At 40.3% G+C, this 20,429-nt stretch overlaps 1 protein-coding gene across 1 annotated transcript in view; it reads left to right on the forward strand.

Annotated features, from left to right (window-relative positions):
* The window catches only part of kcnh3 (potassium voltage-gated channel, subfamily H (eag-related), member 3), a 177,258-nt gene that overhangs the window by 125,090 nt on the left and 31,739 nt on the right, over positions 1-20,429 (forward strand). The window contains exons 4-8 of the mRNA XM_030427642.1: positions 5,615-5,754; positions 8,069-8,327; positions 10,369-10,526; positions 11,206-11,407; positions 18,127-18,498. Coding sequence (XP_030283502.1) covers positions 5,615-5,754; positions 8,069-8,327; positions 10,369-10,526; positions 11,206-11,407; positions 18,127-18,498 — 1,131 coding nt within the window. The remainder of the gene's footprint in view (positions 1-5,614; positions 5,755-8,068; positions 8,328-10,368; positions 10,527-11,205; positions 11,408-18,126; positions 18,499-20,429) is intronic.

Below are 20,429 nucleotides of genomic sequence, written 5' to 3' on the forward strand. Positions count from 1 at the left end.
ATATGCCAATGTAATCTCCTTTTCAAGTGTCCAGGAAGGGTTTCAAATACTTAGGTATCTTTGTCACTCCTGATTTAAATAATCTGTTTGAAATTAATTATTCACCCTTAATCCAAAAGATTAATGATCTGACAAAATGGGCCTCCTTACCAACTTCTCTCCTTGGGAGAATCAACACTATAAAAATGAATATTCTCCCTCGATTCGATTACCTATTTCAAAATCTCCCATGCTATTTGACCCCTGCCTTTTTTAAGTCACTGAATTCTCATATTTCTCGCTATATTTGGAATAACAAACACCAAAGAGTTAAGCTCTCTCTACTTACCAAGCTAAATGATCTGGGAGGCTTGTCCCTGCCCAATCTACAATTATATTGTTGGTCAGCACAACTTAAAATTATGTCACATTGGTTTATGAACAGGAAAGACTCCTTATGGTTGGGCCTTGAATCCCTATGTTGCTATCCCAGAAGGCTTAACTCTCTTCCTTTTATCAATAACATTGATCAGTTAAATCATCTCAAGAACAACATAATTGTTTATAACACACTACTGGTTTGGCGAGATGTGAAGAAATACTTGAATATCCCCCCTGTCTTCTCTCTCTGTTCTCCCTTGGCTCTGAATCCAGATCTACCAGCACAGATTAGGAGTATTGGTTTGTTGGAGTGGGCATCTAAGGGCCTGTCAAACTTTACAGACCTGTTGGTCTCCGACTCTGTTAAGTCATTTGATCAAATCAGGGTTGATTTTAATATTCCCCACAAAGATTTTTATAAGTATCTCCAAATTCGTCACTTTATAGGGTCTCTCTTGAGGGCAGGCAGGATCCGCATGAGACTGTCAGAGCTGGAAAACACCGTAGTTCTGGCCAAATCTCCCAAAGGACTGATCTCAAAGATTTATACTTATACTGATCCTTCAGGCTATGACTCTCTGAAGTTGTTGTGGGAGCGTGATCTGGAGGTGACGTTCAACCGTGTAGATTGGGACAAGATCTGCAGCGGGGTTTTCCCTAAATGTACTTTGATTTCTATACACGAACAGAACTTTAAATTTTTTCGCCGAACTTATTACACACCAGTTCGCCTCCAGAGAATGTTCCCTGGCACCTCCAACCTTTATTATAAATGTAAGATACACAAAGGTACATTTATTCACTTGTTTTGGTCATCATCATCTGTCCCTGGAAGATGAGGACTGTCTGCCCTTTTTATTTATTTATTGTATGTGCTCTTCATTTACCTGTCTCCTGTTATCTTATGTATATGTAAAAATATATAACGCGTCGCTCACTGTTAGTTTGGGGTGGGATTTTGTTTTGTGCTCTGTCTGGTTTGTTTGTTTGTTTGTGTTTGTTTTCATAATGTTTGTGTTTATACAAATTAAAAACCAATAAAAAAAAAAAAAAAAAAAAGAACTTGCCAGCATAGTTCATGTGCATTATTTAAAAGTGAGCCCTAAGCCAGGTTAGTTCCTCCATTAGACTGTTCTTTCTGTTGCTAAAAGTCATCGTGTCCTACCAGTGAGAACATATGTAGCTGTAAGTGCGTTGGCTCTTCACACATTGACCCTGCACAGTTTTTTTAGGCCCGTCAAGCTGTTTGTTTTGTGTTCTCCTGTGAAAACAGTGTGAGACATCCCAGCATGCCAGTCTGAAAGAGCATACTGAACATCTTTACAGCTTGTTCTGAGTTTGTGTTGGGAATGTCTTGAATTACTGTGCAGTGTGTTCAAAAACTCAATATTTTGCAATCATGCAGAAGTTACACTGCAAAACAGTGAATACACCGTTATTACAGAGATTCAATTCTTATTTTTAAACTTCTAAATGATGTTACCTTCCACACGCAGATGTCAATACAGAGAATTTGAGAGCTGAATACCCACCCTGTAGAGAGAAGGGGAGAGAAGAGAAGATGAGTAATCAGGACTCTGAGGATGAAGGGGAGTGTTTCAACTTTTAGTTTCTTTAGATTGGCTTTCAAAGCTGCTGTTTGTCAGGCCTTCTGTTGGGGAAAAGCAGCTGCTTGAGATCACTTACCCAATGTCCCCCCCAGTTGCTCAGGCTCTTTCATTTGGCTCAATATCTCATTACCTTACCATCAAAATAGTAAAAGCTGGCTTTCATATACTCTGTCTTTGTTTTACACACTGCATGAGTTATTCTATTTTAAATGTAAACTACCAAATTAGGAGTGTAGTACACACCACAGAGACGGAGGACAGACAGCAAAACAAACGGAAAGGGAGACAAGAGAGACAGAAGAGGATTTAAATGTTTTTTACATATGCATACATTTCTGATTATCACATTCAGTTTTCTGCTTTATTTAGCACCTCTGGGTGACGGAAGACAATTTCAGTTGGAAAAAGATTAAACAACTTGGAAATGAAGGTAAATAAAGACAATTGTGAGGCGATGAGTTGACACCACACAGTTAACTGAGTGGCAGCTCACTTTTACCACTTAGCTCAGCATGAGATGCCTTTTCAAAATCACAGAATCAGTTAGTGAGATGGAAGGTGAGCGAGAAGGACAGAAGGAGGCTGGGAACACATTAACAAGTCAATGCATTTAAAGAAAGAGACTTTGACTGTGTAATTGTGCTGAATATAACAAGCTTTATACTCATTAACATGGAGTAAAGTACGTTTAAAAACAGACACAAGCTGCTATGTGCCACAACTTACTCACTCAGGTAAAGGTTGCTTTAGGGAACAGGTGGACGCCAAACAGGAAGTGACTTGAAAGGTTAATTTACAGACAAAACACAGACCAAAAACAGGCCACCACAAAGTCCAAATGATAACAGCATGCATATTATGTTAATTGACTGTATTAAAAATTGAAAATGTATAGTCAGCCCGTTTTACCCACCAGCACACACAGGCTCCCCCAGAGACATACTGTATATTCTGAAAGCAGCAGTATCAGTAATCACTGCATAATGAGAAGAATCTCCCTTTAGCTGTGTAAATACTATCTCCATCTTTGCAAACCTCAACAAACGTGTCGAGCAGTCGAAGTGAAAATGCACACCAGCCCTCTCTATGCATGAAGTTAGCTGAACACATTTAGCACTAGCTTGGACAATGACCCTGAGACCTCAGCTCTCTCAGTCGCAAGAGGTCATGCTGACGTTATCTCAGCGTGCTCCAGATTATGTACGGAGACCCGGGGCGGCTGTAGCTCAGTGGGTAGAGCTGGTTGACTGGTGATCAGAAGATCACTGGTTCGAATCCCGGCTCCCCAGGGCGGGACTGAGCTACATGTCGAAGTGTCCTTGAGCAAGATACTGAACCCCAAAGTTGCTCCTGATGTGCAGTTGGCACCTTGTGGAGGCAGCCACTGCCATCAGTAAGGGTCCTGCGATGAGCTGGCGGCTCATCCAGGATGTACCCTTGGCCTATGCCCATAGAATAAAATTGGATTTGGCCTCGCAACCTCTTAGGGGGGAAAAACAAGCAGCAACATCCCACGGATAAGCAGAAAGAAAATGGAACGGAATGTACGGAGACCTCCTTCTTCTCTCTCCTGGAAAGTCTTAGTGACAGTCAGCCAGAGGAAATGCAGGAAATTAGAATTCATGTGGGTTTGAAAACATTTGGGATGATGTAAGTACACAACCCAACAAATATATTACAATGGTCTTGTCTTTTTCAGATGTGTTATTGCAGAAATTACACGTTTTATATGTTAATGGTGTAAGTGACTTGTACAACATAGCATCCATCCAGGTTCTTAACTGTCCAGGATGGCCAAACTCTAACATGAGGTGAAAAGCTGTCATGGGGCGGGGGCAGTCATCCATGTGGTTTGTACTTTTGGATACTTTTTGTGACACACAGAAAGTGACTTCAATTACAGTGCAAAGAACAGAAGAGGGGAGCTTGAGAGCTTGGAAAAAGCTCACATTTTCACCGCTGCACAGCTTGCAAATAACAGTGTGAAGTGGATGTAAATATCCGATTGGTGGTTTCAGAATGTTAAAGAAACCTTTGGACGCATCCCCCCCCAATTTGGCATTGAAAGGTTGTGGGTAGAAGGAGTTTCAATAACTATTTAACAATCTAACGAGCACTTCATTTGAAGCATTCGGCCACCTTTAAAGTCACCCTGCAGTGACACTAGCTGGGTAAATGAGCGTGTTGAGGAAGACTGTTTTCTTCTACATTGGAGTCCTGATAGACTATCATTACTGATGCACAGAAAGTCATAAACCTGCGGGTTACATGCAGGTTTCATGTTCTCTGCCATTTCTAATAACAAAGAACAGGAACCTTCCGCTAATTGACCGCAGCCTACACAAAATCCACTATTGTTCGCTTTTACGAGATGACTAAGAGAGTTGAGTGAGGCCAGGTTCCATACGTGTACAATCAATAGTTTATTATGAGTGCCCCTCTTCCGGTCGACTTTTAATGTCTAAAAACCTCCACTTCCCAGCGCCTGTGCCCACAGATTAAAAACCAACAGTTTTAGGGTGCTCTGAGCTCCCATTTCGGTTCAGGCAAAGTCAGCTAGCTGCACAGCTAACTGAGCTAATTAGCAAACAGCAGGTTGAGTTTGCAATTAACTTGGCAGCAAGCAGCACTATCTGTCCATCAGGAAACACCATAAATCGTGGAGAGTTGAGGCAGAACAGAGGGAAAGCCATAGCCTCCTCTTTACTTTTCACAAGAATTCGCTGCTTGAATGTAGTTTAGCAAACAAACTTGTATCTTGCACATCTGTAAAAACAGATGAAGGTGACTTTCCCGAGACAAAAAATATCATGCCAGATATTTGTTGGTTGTATTGGACTTGGGAATAAGAGCTAACAGTCACAACAACAGCGCTTAGTTTCTCAGTGCCTCATCTGAAACATTTGAAGTCCACCCTTCATACAATGTACAAATCAAATTTACTGGCTGAAAATGTGGTTACAAGGGTGGGTATTTGCCAAGCATGACATCATATTATTGAAAGACAGAGGAACAATCATAATAGGAAATGTAAGGTGGAAATGGAGAGAACAAGACTGGATTGTCTGTCTTGATGAAAGCTTTACAGAAAACACCTCCCTTCATCTACTGTACATACTGTACTTCATACCTCTTTTCCTTCTTTAGCCTGCACAGTGACTACTTTACGTTTCCGGATCTTATCCTTTTCTTTTTCAATAAGAGAAAAGAGGATTGCAAGAATAAGATGCTGGAGGCTTGTAGCTTTTATTACTGATTCTGTCCTGTAAATACAGATCTGGATCTCTGCCCAGATCATCAAATAATACATCAAGAATACTTTGTTTAGTCAATAAAAAGCCATAAAGGCAGCGAGCAGGCTAAAACATATGAAATATTTACACTAAAACTTAAACTGTTGTACATCGGAACATAGAACCGTCACAGAAAAGTTGTTAACTAATATATAGGGAATTCCACTCTCAAACATGCCAACGAACAGTAAGCCTTTGACCCATGTGAGACAGCATCATGGCGTAATTTGATGTTTAAGATGGTTTAAGACATGTTTCAGGTTTCAAGTTTTTACAGCCCCAGACAGAGCTTTGTTCAGTTCTTACCCTGTGCTGTGATTGTGACTCAGCATGTTACCATCTCCTCCACAGATGAGGAGACAGGTCTGGAGGTGCATCAGGTCACTCGCCCCCCAGGCTTCAACACCAACCGTCGCCGCAGCAGAGCTGTTCTCTATCACCTGTCGGGACATCTGCAGAAACAAGACAAGAGCAAGCTCAAGATCAACAATGTGAGTTTCTCTGTATATGTCTGCACTGGTACATCGTCACTTTAGTGAAAGACGGGAGTCATTCTGTGGTCAGTGACTGCATGAGCGCATTATGCATTATTCTAATAAGATTTGTGGTTGCCAGAAGATGTATCTCATGCCAAACTAGTCCCAGAATGCCCCTCGTGTAATTATTATTTTCACTTTTGAAACTTTAGATGGATGATTACATTCAAGTCACAGAAGTAAGGATATGTTTTTCTCAAGGATAAATATAGTAAAAGACAAACTTCAAAAACCCCTACAGGTTCTTCAACAACAAACAATCTGTTTTGAAGACATTCTTCAAAGACTCTTTATCCAGATGGAATTGAAACGTATTCCTGCTTTGCAATAAAAATAAGTTTTTCTAATTGTTTCCCAAGTTACAACACAAATTCTTATACCTACCAACAAGGGTAGGCTCTACTATTATTGCTAGCATTGACACGTTCAGCACGCCACAATGATTCCAAGGCTCACAGCCAGGGGATCATCACTGTTGCAAGCCAGCATTGCAGTATTTGTGTGTCCACTACCCAGTACAGCGAGCAGCACACAGACGGTGTGAAGGTCATCAGGAGTGTAGGCTCTTCTGTTTGACTCTGGAGTAAGAGCTCTAAGTTATGCTGGTGTCAGTGATAAAACAAACATGCAGACCTCAGCAGTTTACATCCTGTAAGTGTGATACCAGCTAATTGAGGGATTGTGTGTTTTTTACAGAGAAGAGAATGGATTTATTGGTTGCATATGAAAACTTGTTGGAAAAGTAATTCAAAAAATCAATAGGTCTAATACAAATATCCAGGTGAAAATCATATATTGAAATATAGCTTTCATACAGCTACCTCTGCAGTTTTCTTCCTTTATGTCTCCTATAGTCATTAAAAACATTCATCCACAATATTTGACACAATCTTCTCTCTGCTATTGCCATCACTCACACATCACTCACATCACATCACTTGAAACAGAAGAGGGTCACTGACATCTGCGAAAAAACTGAAATATAGATTTGTACCACTGACTGTAAAAATAGCTCACAGAACCATCATGACATCAATCACAGGTGTCCGTACAACCAAAATGAAGCGCATCACCAGCTGTCGCCATCTTGGCAGTCCCTGACTCCCAGCTGGGCAGAGAGCCTGTGTGGGGTGAGCTGACTGAGGCCCGGTTATCTAAAAACACCAACCAAGATAAAAGCTACCAAGCTAGCTGTGTTCAGCCAGAAAGAAAAGTGAATCACCTCACTTTATTCACAGTTTGACCTCAGGTTTGTTGCCCCAAACAGCCTGAATGACTAACTGTACATTAGACATAAGATAGCAAGTAACAACAGGCACAAAGGGTGTGTGTGTCCCTGTGTGTGATCAGTTTAATGTTAGCTTCTGACCAAATTAGCACTCACCGGAGATTCTGGATCTTCCTGATATCCTTTCTTTCCCATCTCCTCTCTGTATGTTCATATAGTGTAGTACATGTCCCCTCCATTCAGCAGTCAGATAAGAGAGAATTACGGCACATTACAGCAGATTTCAGCCGCACCTCAGCCTGTTGCCGCAGACAGCTTGAGAAGTGACAGTTGAGATGAATCCTCTATTTAATGCTGTACATTTAAAAAACAAGCTGTGCTCTCCTCAAAGCCAAGTGTTTATTCCGTGAGAAGCTCCAGGTTCTGCCCTCAGTTATTTCCTCCAGAGCTCCCCAGCTCTAGCAGCTGTCTGCCAGTAAACACTGATAGGGTCGCTCATTAATCTAATACACTGGCGTCTGTCCTTCCACTCCATTACAACCATAAACTGCACAGGAAACCTTATTTGTTTGATATTTGCATGGACACCCCAACATGACGGAGAGGTCGAGTTATGTGGCTGGATTGAGGTGGAACCGAGAAGACAGTTCCCTGGCTCAAAGCCTTAATATGATTTAAATTAGTTCATGGTGTTTTTATTGTGCTCATTTGTGCATCATTAAAGCTGGGTATTTGAGCGTGGGGTATTCTGTGGAGCCAGCTTCAAGCGACCGTCAAGGTACTGAGGGGACTTTTTGGCTTTGTTTGGTTTGTACACACTTTAATTCAACCTGACAAACAGTAAAGAGCTTTCTATTTCTATTACTCATCTGGGTTTTCAAAATGTCGGCCTGCTCAACATGAACTTGAGGAAATTCAGTATGAAGATGTTTCATGCAGGTGTTTGTTTGTTTTTAGTGGGAAAGAAAGTAAAAAGTGGAAACCTGGAACATGATTAAGTGAGAATGCTGTTAACCTCTCGCTCCCTGTCGTCCAATACAGAACATGTTTGGGGAGAAGCCTCCAATCCCGGAGTACAAGGTAGCAGCCATTCAGAAATCTCGCTTCATCCTGCTCCACTATGGAACCTTCAAGGCCGGCTGGGATTGGTTGATTCTGCTGGCCACCTTCTACGTGGCCGTCACCGTGCCATACAACGTGTGTTTCACGGTGGTGGGAGGGCGGGATGAAGGGAGCAGCAGCGCCCCGCGAAGCCCACCCAGCGTCAGTGACATCCTTGTAGAAATCCTATTTATTTTAGGTGAGAAAGAGTGCTGGGTTTTTAACAAGGTACACTCTACAGGGTACTCTCTCCACTAAGGTTTCTGCCACAACATGGTATTAGTCTAGAGACAAAGGACTTTTTTTAATGACAAACAATCTGTGAGAGGAAACACACCTGAGCACACATTCAAGCTGATGTTAATGCTTGTTTGATATGTGCTTTCTTTTATCAAACACCAGTGCTAGCTTCAGTAATTAACAAGACATAATTATTGTAAAGATTGGCTATTTGTTCAAAGTGGTATTAGCTGCCCCTGATGGGAAGTCAATAAACAGTGGAAATCAGAGAGGCTCATCAGTCATGCTGTAATAAAAAATTTGTTGTAGATTTTAATGATGCACACACAGCAGTGGAAGGATATGAGCCATATACAACAGACCATTATGTCTCATTGCTAACTCATTTTCCTGAAAACAACAAGATTCTCTGTCCCCAGTCTTGTCCATCTAAGTGTAGCAAAGCTGTATGAGTGCTCTTCATTGGGCAATTTGCCTTAATGAAAAAGAGTGAACACACACCCTCCATCAATAACCTTCAGCAATGAAATTATATGAGCCACTGAATAGAATGGCTGACTTTGTCAGCCGATATCCCATTAGTTAGAACTAATAGGCCAGCCTGTTTATCAATACATTCACTCAGTGAACAATAGTGAATTGAAATGCATCATCAGGCTTCCGATTATTCGTCCGGAAGGGTTAATAAGTTCCTTTTCATGAATTAAATACATCCTAAAGACTCCTATTGAGACATGAAGGATGGAATAGTGAGTTAATTCAGAGCCACACTGCTGGCTTTGTCATGTCTTAGCCAACAAATTGCTTCTACTGTATCTTCAAGCTGTTTCAGACAGACTTTGCTTTCTGTTGAAGCCCGGACAATACTGAGACTGTATGAGACTTGATCCTGCATGACATGGGTAATTCATCACAAAGAAAGTTTTGTCACTTCGACACTGTGTGTTGGGCAGATACTAAAATGTGTATGAAAATTATTGGAATTTTCAGGGAGAAAGATTTAAGGTTTATCTGTTGAAAACACATGCTTATATCTGCTATGTGGTGACACAACCCACTCTGGAAGACAACCGGTGAGAATATATGGAAGTCAAAAAACATGGTCACAGTTTCCTTTTTCATTTTGTCATTTTTTTCTATTTATTTTTTTTCTTGACACGGACGCTTGGGCTTCAGTGTGCAGGAGGATGTCTTTGCAATCTGACACTACAGGGTTGTTTACGTTCAACACATGTATGCATGAGAATGATTGTGTGACATCACAACTAGTATGAAGTATGAGTATCAAATCCTGGTCCCACATGTGGTGTACAACCTGTGATGCAGAAACACGATCCCTTTGAACTTTTAACCCTAACCCTTGTGTCCTGCTGTTAAACTCTTGCGTATTCAGTGATTGGATTGTTCAACAAGAAATATTTTTAATGAGATAATTGAACTCATCTTTGGAAAAACCATATCCAACACTGATTACTAATCAAAGCAAAGGACTTTTATATGTCAAACATGCCTGAAGGCAACGTGCAAGTACTGGGTTTCATATTGTATTGGAAAAGGTAAAAATCAGTGGCTCGCTGGAAGGTAATGAAGAAGAAGAAGAATCACTAATGCAGTATTAATGTAAGTGCCTGAGAGGTTTCCTTTTTGCTTTGCTGAAGAGTTCCTCAAAAAAAGATTTTTTTCTAAAACCAGTTTTGCAATTAAAAAAAAAAAAAGTTTCCTGGATCTTCTGTGTGTGAAACAGACCTTTTTGGAGAGTCATCATTTTTGTCAGTCTGCCAAAACATGCTGAACCTGTATCGTGGTCCTTTAAGTGTGCAGGTTTGTCGTTGTTTATGAGCTGCTGACATCTGTTTTCTGTTCTCATCAAAGTGACTTCCATGTGGTTCACTGGATAACCATTGCTCTGCGTGTCATCATTGCCGTGTTTCAATGACACCTGCACTATCTTGTTGGTATTTCCTGCTGTCAGCTTCCGCTCTTGTTGTCCTCCTCTGCAGACATTTTGCTGAACTTTCGAACTACTTTTGTGAGCACGTCGGGTCAGGTAGTGTACGACGCCCGCTCCATCTGTGTTCACTACGTCACCACCTGGCTCTTTGTCGATCTCATTGCTGCCCTGCCCTTTGACCTGCTGTATGCTTTCAACGTCAGCGTGGTGAGTCTCCTCTGTGTGTGAATGTGTGTGTGTGTGTGTGTGTAGGTGTGTGTGTGGACATTTGTAAACACAAATATTCATTAACAATGACAGCAAACAGTGTGTGACAGGTTGACAAAGTGTGCGACAAATCAAACTACTTGACCTTTTTTTTTCTAGGTAAAGAAAAGCTCTCAGATTCATTCCATACATTAACCACAGTAACACACCACTGTCAATGAGCCCGATGTGGAGAAGAAGACTGAGTGCATAATGCTTTTGGCTCCCTGGTGAATTTATTAGATTAACATTTCATCCAAAGTGATGCTCATCAGACAATCACGTGGCACAGAGCCAATCTGATGTGTGCTAATACTGCAGGTCTGATTCATTTGTTTTACCATGCTCAGAATCCTAAAGATGAACTGAAGTACGGGCTAAATTACACTCACTCTTAAATCTTATTTAGAGTTTAATTTAATGTGAAGAATAATTTCAAGACATTTTCAAAATAAAACTGTCAGCTACACTAACGCATTATTAATCACACATAATGAATAAATATGTTTAAAGAATACTTGTTAAATTTGATTTTGGGGGTCATAAAGATAGCTCTTTTGCAGAATGGTCCCTTTACATTTGAGAAATGATGTGGAGACAGGTGTGTGTGAGCTGACGTGCTATGCATCCATCTGTGCAGTACTTTGGGGTCCACCTGTTGAAGACAGTTCGGCTGCTTCGGTTACTGCGGCTGCTGCAGAAGCTGGAGCGATACTCCCAGTACAGCGCTGTGGTTCTCACTCTGCTCATGTCCATGTTCGCCCTGCTGGCCCACTGGATGGCCTGTGTCTGGTACTTCATAGGCCGCAGGGAGATTGAAAGTCCTGGCTCCTGGGATAGCGGTTAGTACACACTTTCATTCATATGCCGTTTTTGAAAATACATAAGTACATTTGTTTCTATATTTTGCAATGATTGGACTCTATTCTAGCATATTTATTTGACAGCTACAAAGTTTTGTATGAATATTATATTTTAAGTATATTTTTACTATATTTTAAGTAGTTTTATTATGAACTACACACATCAGTGCAGACAAATGACAGAATAGTTAAAAATGTGTTAAATTTGTTGCTCCGTTGTCTGGTGGTACAGCTTTCGATACTTCTGTATCTTTTGCCATATAGTTGCAGGTAGATGGTACCAGTGATGTTCTGGGTGGTTTTAATCACCGGCTGTAGAGCCCTCCTGTCCTGGGCCGTGCATGAACCATGCCAGTTTGTAATTTTTCCAGTCAGGATGCTTTCTACCTCTCCTCCAAACTTGGGACCAGAATTTAACCGTCTTAAGTTTCCTTAGTGAGAAGAGCCTATTTTGTGCCAGGGGGGTGATTTTTGAGGACCATGAAAAGTTCTCTGTTCAGAACTGTCTTTCTTTCTTTCTTTCTTTCTTTCTTTCTTTCTTTCTTTCTTTCTTTCAACCTTTATTTAAGGTTCTCAGAGAAATCATTGAGGGTGATCCTCATTTACAATGATGCTGAAATTACACCACGGAAAATATAAACGTACAAAATGACCACACCAAATCAATTCAGATAGTCACCATGGGAAAACAACCACGTAGATCAACAAACAAAGTCAGTCAAAACAGTAACAGGTTAGAAATGGACAATTACTCTGTAAGCTATGTCCTCAAGAAAGGATTTTAGTGCTCCCAAATGCTGATTAAATGAGATCTTATCTGATGGCAGCCCCAGTTTATGGTTCATTATGACAGGTTTTCACATTAAAATCAGCTTTAGCCCGCTTTACCCTGTCTTGCTTGAAAGGCCGATCTAAGAGGACACCTCAGCAGAGTGATACCAGTAATTTTGTACCCAAAACAAAGTCACAGAAGCATGTATGCAGAAGGACGGCCCCGACATCTCAATTTTCTGCACAACCGATGCTTTTAATAAAACACAGCTTTGTTGATGTTCAACAAGCATCTCTCAGTGGAGAATCTCAAATCCTGCGGGTGACATGAAATCCTGGCATACAATCTGACAAACTGCCAAACACGTACAAACAGACAGGCCATTTCCTAGGGAGCACACTGTAATCTTTCTGACTGTGAACTAAGACACAAATAGTATGTGTGTGTCTTTCACTGTATTCTATCTAAGCAATAGACAAACACAAGCATGTTGCTGAGTCATTGATTTGTACCAGCCTACCTATCATCATCCTTTCAGCAGCCTACATAATGTCAGACAGTAACACTGCAGTCCATTCATTGCAGCAGTCCCTTGATATACTTTTCAGACAGACGGGGAATCATGCAGACAACAAAACTCAGTCTGACCTTTCTGAGGCACCAACTGTGATTCACAATCGAGGTCTGATATCAGCACATGTACATAGGTTCCACTTCTCTGTCTGTCAGTCAGTAGGCTGGTAATTAGGAGACATACAGTTTTTGTCCTCAGGGCTATCAATAATTCAAGGAAAGTTGAGCCAAGGCGGTTCTGAACAGCCCCTCACAGATCTGTAGTCACCACACACATAAGCCACAGTCTGATGAAGTGAACAGACGAAGAGGAAGAAGTGGATATGACATGACATGACATGACATGACATGACATGACATGACGTCCGAATTTCAGCAACCCCTTTAGCGGGCAAACATGAGCCAACTACCACTGCTGCAGGTGATGGTTTGAGACACCTGACAGTCAAGCAAAAGGAAATAATTATATAGTACCATTCTGACATTTTAAATATGTTCATTTTGAAAAGCACCACGTCAGAAAGCATTATCTAGCACCAGTTAGAGGAGCTGCATCTTAAAACACAAGGCAAAATAGGTGATATTCTACATTTTTCATTTTGTCAGCACATGACACGACACGACCAAAACCAACAGTGAGTTAGATGGTTCCTTTGTTCTCTCAAGCATCCCTACCCTGTGACAGTCAGCATCAAGCCCACTGGTTCTTCTCACATATAAACAGTTTGGTTTTTTAAAATGTTAATAAAAGCAGATGTTTGTTTTACATGGTCATTGGTTGGTTGAGTATTTACAGCCCCCCTGGCATTGACTACAATTTAATTATAGTGACCTTCAGTTCATGTGAGTTCCCCTAGTGTGGCCTAAGTATGTGCTTTTATAATTTGATGTTTATTTTATTAATACATTTATGGCATGGGACTGTATGTGGCTACACAGGCAATCATTTTTGCACAATTCCTCGTTGGTTTTAGTCTTATTTGTTGACAATTACAACAATTGCAAATATAGAAAATTATCCTTAAGGCACTTCACGCTGCCTTCATGGTGAACTATGGTGGTCATCACTGGTCAGGAGAAGGCCAGCCAGCCTGTGGTTTTGTTGTGTCAGGACTTGTTTGACAGCGGCAGACAATACTGACAGTAGCAGGAAGTGTCACTGACAGTGGAGCAGAGATAACTTGTTAATCATAAAACATGTGTGCTTTTCACTGTCAAGGCTGTGAGGAGCACGGGAGGCTGTTAAACTCTTTTTGATAAGCCAAATGTACTAATGTCAAAGCAATTGAACTTTTCCTCTTTCTCGTGCTGAAGCATGAATTGTCAGATCCAGATGTGTGGAGCAAATGTGTGGGATAGTGGCAAATTGTTATCATGTCTGGTAACACTGGGAAGTGGGGATGGAAGCTGAGTGATGTCATGACTTTTTGCTATTTTGACTGACAAGCTGGTTGATAAGGCTTGCACTTGTCTGCCATAATCGAGGATTTATGATTTATGATGATGATGAGAACTGGACACAGCGTCAGAGGTGGAGCCACATTCACTCCTATGAAAGCTGCTCAGTGGCGCATGAAACCCACACCTTTTGAATTTCTGGGTGTGTAATTACCCTGATTTTTCTCATTGTGGGGTCCATAGAGTGTGCACACTAGAGACAATAGAGCTGGCTAACCTCCAGATTAGCCCCTGGCTAACTTGAATAGGGATAGTATGATTTAATTGTGTGACTCCTCTAGACCTTCCAAATGATATTGGACCGAATGGATCAGGGAAACAAGTCATTTGGTCGATCACATTTGATCACGTGATCCACTGGGGCAAAGGCTGGCACAGGCCTTGGGGGCTTATGACATCACTGGGCTTGACCATAATAACCTGTCAGGTTAGCTGCTAACTTAGAAGATAGTTAGCTTGGTCTCTAGCTCAACAGTTACAAAAGTGTAAAGCGTTCCTCTTTTGTGGAGAAGTTTATAGTCTGGCAGAGAAGGGTTGTATTGAACTGGATATAGCATCATATTGCATATGATCTAATAGCTTCTTCCATTGTGGAATATCTAGCTTTATGTTTCCTCATATGTCCATTTTTACCATTTGAAATTGATGAATGGCTTCTCTAAACAGTTGTAACATGATGTGGGCACTACTTGGGTAGAATATTAGACTTTTTCTGCCGGTACCGGTCCCCACAATCTCAGATTATGAAAAGCCTAGACAGTATTGCACAAATACTAAGATCATGTGTCTCCCTCTTACGTCTCTGGCTGCAACATATAATCAAATCATCCTTCAGAAGGCCAGTTAAAACCTCGGTGAGTTAAACCTCATTCTGTCCCAGGAGTCTTCTGGTAGACACCTGTGCTTCCTCAGTACAGACTGATACATCTAGCCTGTGGCATACTAGCTGTTATTATGGACTTTATTCCTTATACTTTTTTAAAATTGTATTTAATGCGTTTTGATTAGTTACTGTAATGACCAATGCCTTTATTGGTGTTTGCTCTGCTACACATACATATGAATTGCCCAACTGAGGTTGAATAAGGTGGATTGCATTGAACAAATTCACTGAACACAATAATTCCATCACGATAATGTGATTTCAGTCCAAAGTTTCGCTGTTTGACTGCAGTGGAAGACAGGAGTTCAGGACCACAGACAGCTCACAAGTGAGTTCAGTCAGCTCTGCTCGAGGGGACATCAGCACCCTGGACAGGGCAGAGAGGATCCACACTAACATTGTGTACAGTCTCCACCAACAAGAATAACAGCCCCATTTACACTTATTGTTTCCAGTGTTTTGGATAACATCTAGATAAGATTTGAGACAGTGCAGACAAAATGATAAAAACATGTGAGTGTACCCCAAAACTGTTTAATGACACCACAAACTGCAGCTTCCAAATAAATCCCACAACTGAATATTTACACAGCTGAAACAATTTCAACAGACACTGAACAGTAGAACATTCATGAAGGTATGATTTATTGAAGGACTGTTCGATTAGACTGCATTTATTTAAGCCAGATGTAACTGGCAAATGAGATACTTAGGTTGTTGTTTCTTGTGCTGTTTTTTTTTTATTTAGGTAGTATTTCGAGAAATTATCAATGTCCTTAATACTTAATTCTTACATCTTCTATGGCCCTTATCTTTAGTACTTACTAGAGATTTTGAGATTCATCACCGTCTTGCTTTGGTTGCTTGATAATTATTAACAATCATTACCAACACCTGTATATATTCAAGTTAAATCTGCTGTTAGCTAACTAATCTCCGGACATGGCAGCAATTTAAAGATGCTTTAAATTCAGGGCAAACTGATTCAGGGCAAATTCCTCAAAGCATGATGAAAATACTTGAATGTTGTTTGAATCACATCATTCTACATTCTCACAGTCTAATTCAGCGTCATAAACTGAAACCATATCCAGGTAATGGATTAGTGCCTTTTCTCAGTGTGTCTTCAGTGATGCAGACTCTATTATAGCATCCTCCTACAAAAACAGCAGTGATGCCCTCAATATTCCCTTATGCATTGAAATGAAATAGTTTGATCTCTGTTCCACAGGCAGAGACATGCATGTAACGTCTTAGTCAGGTCCACACTTCCTCTGGAGGCTGGAGGTTAAGTTGTGCTAATGACAAAGTAATTAGGAAACTACTCAGGTGTTAAATCCTCTAATGTTGTTGGTTTAGCTGCCTGACTGGAACTCAATTGTCACCTTTGCTTACTGATACCGACAGGCTGGTCTCACTGTCTGAGTATTCACACACAAACACACGCACACACATACGCATGTACACAAGGTCAAAGCTTCTTGCCTGAAGTGTCTGATGCCAGAGATCAATGAGTGGATGCATCCATATTGTATTATTTATATTCCCTCTCTTGCTGTCTGTCTTTCACTGATTCTGCTGTCAGTGGCTCAGCTGGGTTTCACCACTCACCCACTCGCAAACACTCTATTTCAATTATTTATCCCTCGTTTGCTTCCTTCTTTGTACCGTTTTTCCTTCTTTCCTCTTTTCTTGGACATTTCCCTTCTTTTTTCTTTTCTTCCTTCTTTCCTCTGATGCTGAATTGTTGACTTGAACCTTATAACTTGAATTCTATCTCTTTAACATAGCTCACTGGGATCATAAGATGGCCCCTTTGTTGGCAAAATGAAATATTAGCACATTTGTTTTGAACTTTAATCTTTATTAACTAGGGCTTCTTTTTCTTTCAGAGTCATGATTTCTTGGTCTGGGGTATTTCATTTGATGTGTTTTTTTATTTGTCCATGTTAGACCATTCAAGATGATGTCTGGGTCCACTGAATAGGTCATTTTCAATCATGTGATTCTGAGGACTTGATTGAATTCAGATGGAGGGCAGAAGTGAAAAGCAGAATAGATGAAATGATGACAAGTTCGATATTGTATTCATTGTTGTTCAGTTACAGGGGTACACACTAGGAATAGAAAAAAAAAAAATTTAAATTTACAAGTAAGGAAACAGTTAGCTATACAATAGCCACAACGTTACAATGTTGTATTTGACTAAGTGGTCTCTGCATAAAAAAGCATTATCCCACTTTTAATGACATTTTAAAGGTTTGGACAATCATTAAATGTGCAAGGAACCTTGTGTATCACTACATGTATCACCATACCACCACTGTTGGAACTTGTGTCAGAATAATTAGAGATTAGAGAAAACTAATTGTGTGATCGTGTTTGAATTGTGCCATAAATTACATATTTGATGTTTATCAATATTAAAAGATGATCTTTCATCTTGAGAAAGTCAGAGTTTTTTATTTAAATCAGAGTTTGACGATACATAACTAGAAAGGCTACACACCCAACAGTTGTGTAAGTGACACCGTCTGGTTTAGAGATGTGATATGTAAGAATTCCACTTTAAGGTGTCTAAAACAACTCGACCTGTGTTGTATGTTTCGTTGAGTTGTGTACGGACATTATTACAAGTGTTTCCAACAATGTTCAAACTCACTCAGAGTGATGAAAGACGTGGGCGAACAAGACTAAGTCATGTTTGACGGGTTTTCATCAGCAATGGTGGTGGTTGATCACATTCATGCGAGTCTGACTATGGGGTCATTTGCGTTTACTCATGTTACCCGCACACGTGTTTATTCAACACAAACAGCCAGATTACTTTACTATGCATTATGCCTAAACTAGCTAGAAATGGTATGCACCTTATCAGTGACTTTGTACAGTGGGAGATGATGAAGGTGTAGTTTTGTGCTATGATAAGTATTGGAAAGTACTCAGTACTGAATTGTTGTATCTTAACTAGCTAAACAAACAGATTTTAATTCATTTCTTTTTTTCTTTCAGGATGGCTCCATGAGCTGGCAAAGCGCCTGGGTACGCCCTACTTCCTGTCCCCCCTGACAACGCTGGTCCCCTCAACAGTCAGCACCCTGCCTGCCAACAGCAGTCAGTGGAACGTGTCAGGGTCAGAGGTCGGGCAGGGCTCCTGGAATTCCAGCCAATATTATGGAAACATGTCGGGAGGCGAGGCGGTGTCAGGGACGAACGCTGGTGGTGGGAGTTTAGGGGTGCTGGGTGGCGGCCCGTCAATGCGGAGCAGCTACGTTACATCACTCTACTTTGCTCTCAGCAGTCTCACCAGTGTGGGATTTGGAAACGTGTCAGCCAACACAGACTCAGAAAAGATCTTCTCTATCTGCACCATGCTTATAGGAGGTGAGAAATGTTTGTGTGCATCTTTCTCTTTAGTTACATATTTGGCAGTGCATTTGTTTTTTTCTATTCCAACGTATCAAAAATATGAACAGATTCCAACAAAAATTAAACAACTTTTCTTCTACATTTTAATGTGGTAGAAAAATGCAGCTCTGCTTTCTAGTTAATAACAGGATTTTCTTCTTTCTTTAAACTAAGCCAACACGTTTTATTGGATTCTGGTCCATTTATTTGCAAATGTTTTGTCAAGATATGGTCAAAGACTTAGATAGAAGACACAATCTATAAATAAAACCAACAACAAAAGATGGAAAATGTAATTCAGTAAACATACCTACATTAGAATTTATTGACCAAAGCAATACACACACATTCTTGTCAGATATGCACACTGTTTCATGTGGAGAAGACGTTTAGTAACATAGGATCAGAGGACATTCTGTACAAGCTTAGGTTTTTTTCCAGTCACTAAGTAAAGACATCAAGCAGCGTGCCTTCAATCAAACGTCAACAAATGCTTAATGTTCAAAAGGACTTAAATGTGTGAATGAACTTCTGTTAGTCCAGTGAAGATCCGAAGACTACTGGGAGAAAATTGGAAAAAGATATTCAACCCTGTTTTTCCCACTTTGTAGACCTGACAGACTACTAATTTTCAAAACATGGCAACACATTAGTTCAGTCAACTATAGTCATCACTGTGTAATGCCAAATATGATTAATTCATGTTATTTGATGATTAAATTAGAATTCTGCCTTGGAGTTACAATCATTGGGGATGACAAGTTAATATAGCCTAATACCTTATTTCCTTTGTTTAGTCAACAAGTTGTCAACAAGACAACATGATAAACATACAAACACTGTGATTATGAGCTTACATATTCTAGCGCTCTCCTTACCTTACTTAAAGCATCTTTTTAAGGCCCCTTTGAGTTTGCTCTCTGATGTAAAGTGCTTTAAGCGATCAGTAGACTGGAAAATCAGCCTAGAAATGCAAGTCCATTTACCATGTGATCCACTAAACTTGTTGGGAAACGTATCCACAGATAGCAGCCTAATACAGGAACACATTTTTCGTTTTTACAAAAGTTGTTGAGTGACCTCTTGTAAAATATCATTGAGCATCTCTAATCACAGAAAAGTACGTAGTTCCCTTGTTGCATCAGCATGGAGTATTTAACAGTGAATTGCATCGATTCATCATATGTACCCGAAGGGAGCTTAAAAACTGATTTTTGAGTTGTTTTTCTTAACGAGCAGAATGAATGTCAAGCCTTGTGAAATATTGGATGGATATTATATCTAACATTAACTTTTTAAAAATCATAAAATATGTGTTGGATGCATATAGTACAGTTAAACTATGAATTCTGATAATTTTTGTTTTTTTTGTGCTGATGCACATCAGTAATGAAGAGAACTTAATGTTCAGGAAGAAAGCAATAGAAGGAGAAATCAGAAAGAGATGGAGAGACTGAGAAGGTTGTTTGGTGAGAGGGATGCTGGGATGTGATTGTTATGATGGTGAGAGAACACAATGATGCGTGGCAATGTCTCAGACCTCAGTACACAATAAGTGGGCTATAAACAACCACACACACACACACACACTTTTTCATCCTAAAATATGTGGACTGAAGCAAGGTTGGTCCCCACAATGTGACTTTATGTTTATGAATTTATGTTCTCACAATGTGAGTTGTACATTGACACACACACACACGTAGACACACACACAGACACACACGCACACACACACACACACACACCGCACATACATACACACACACACACACACACACACACATATACACCCCTGGGTCACTATTTGGGAAATTACTTAGACTCATTCATTCATTCAAGAGACGTACCCCTCACATTAAAGGTCTCAAAATGTCCGCCCACTCCAGCCACCGTCGATTTAGCCT

This window comes from Sparus aurata, chromosome 9 (assembly GCF_900880675.1).
Source record: "Sparus aurata chromosome 9, fSpaAur1.1, whole genome shotgun sequence".
NCBI classification, from domain to species: Eukaryota; Metazoa; Chordata; class Actinopteri; order Spariformes; family Sparidae; genus Sparus; species Sparus aurata.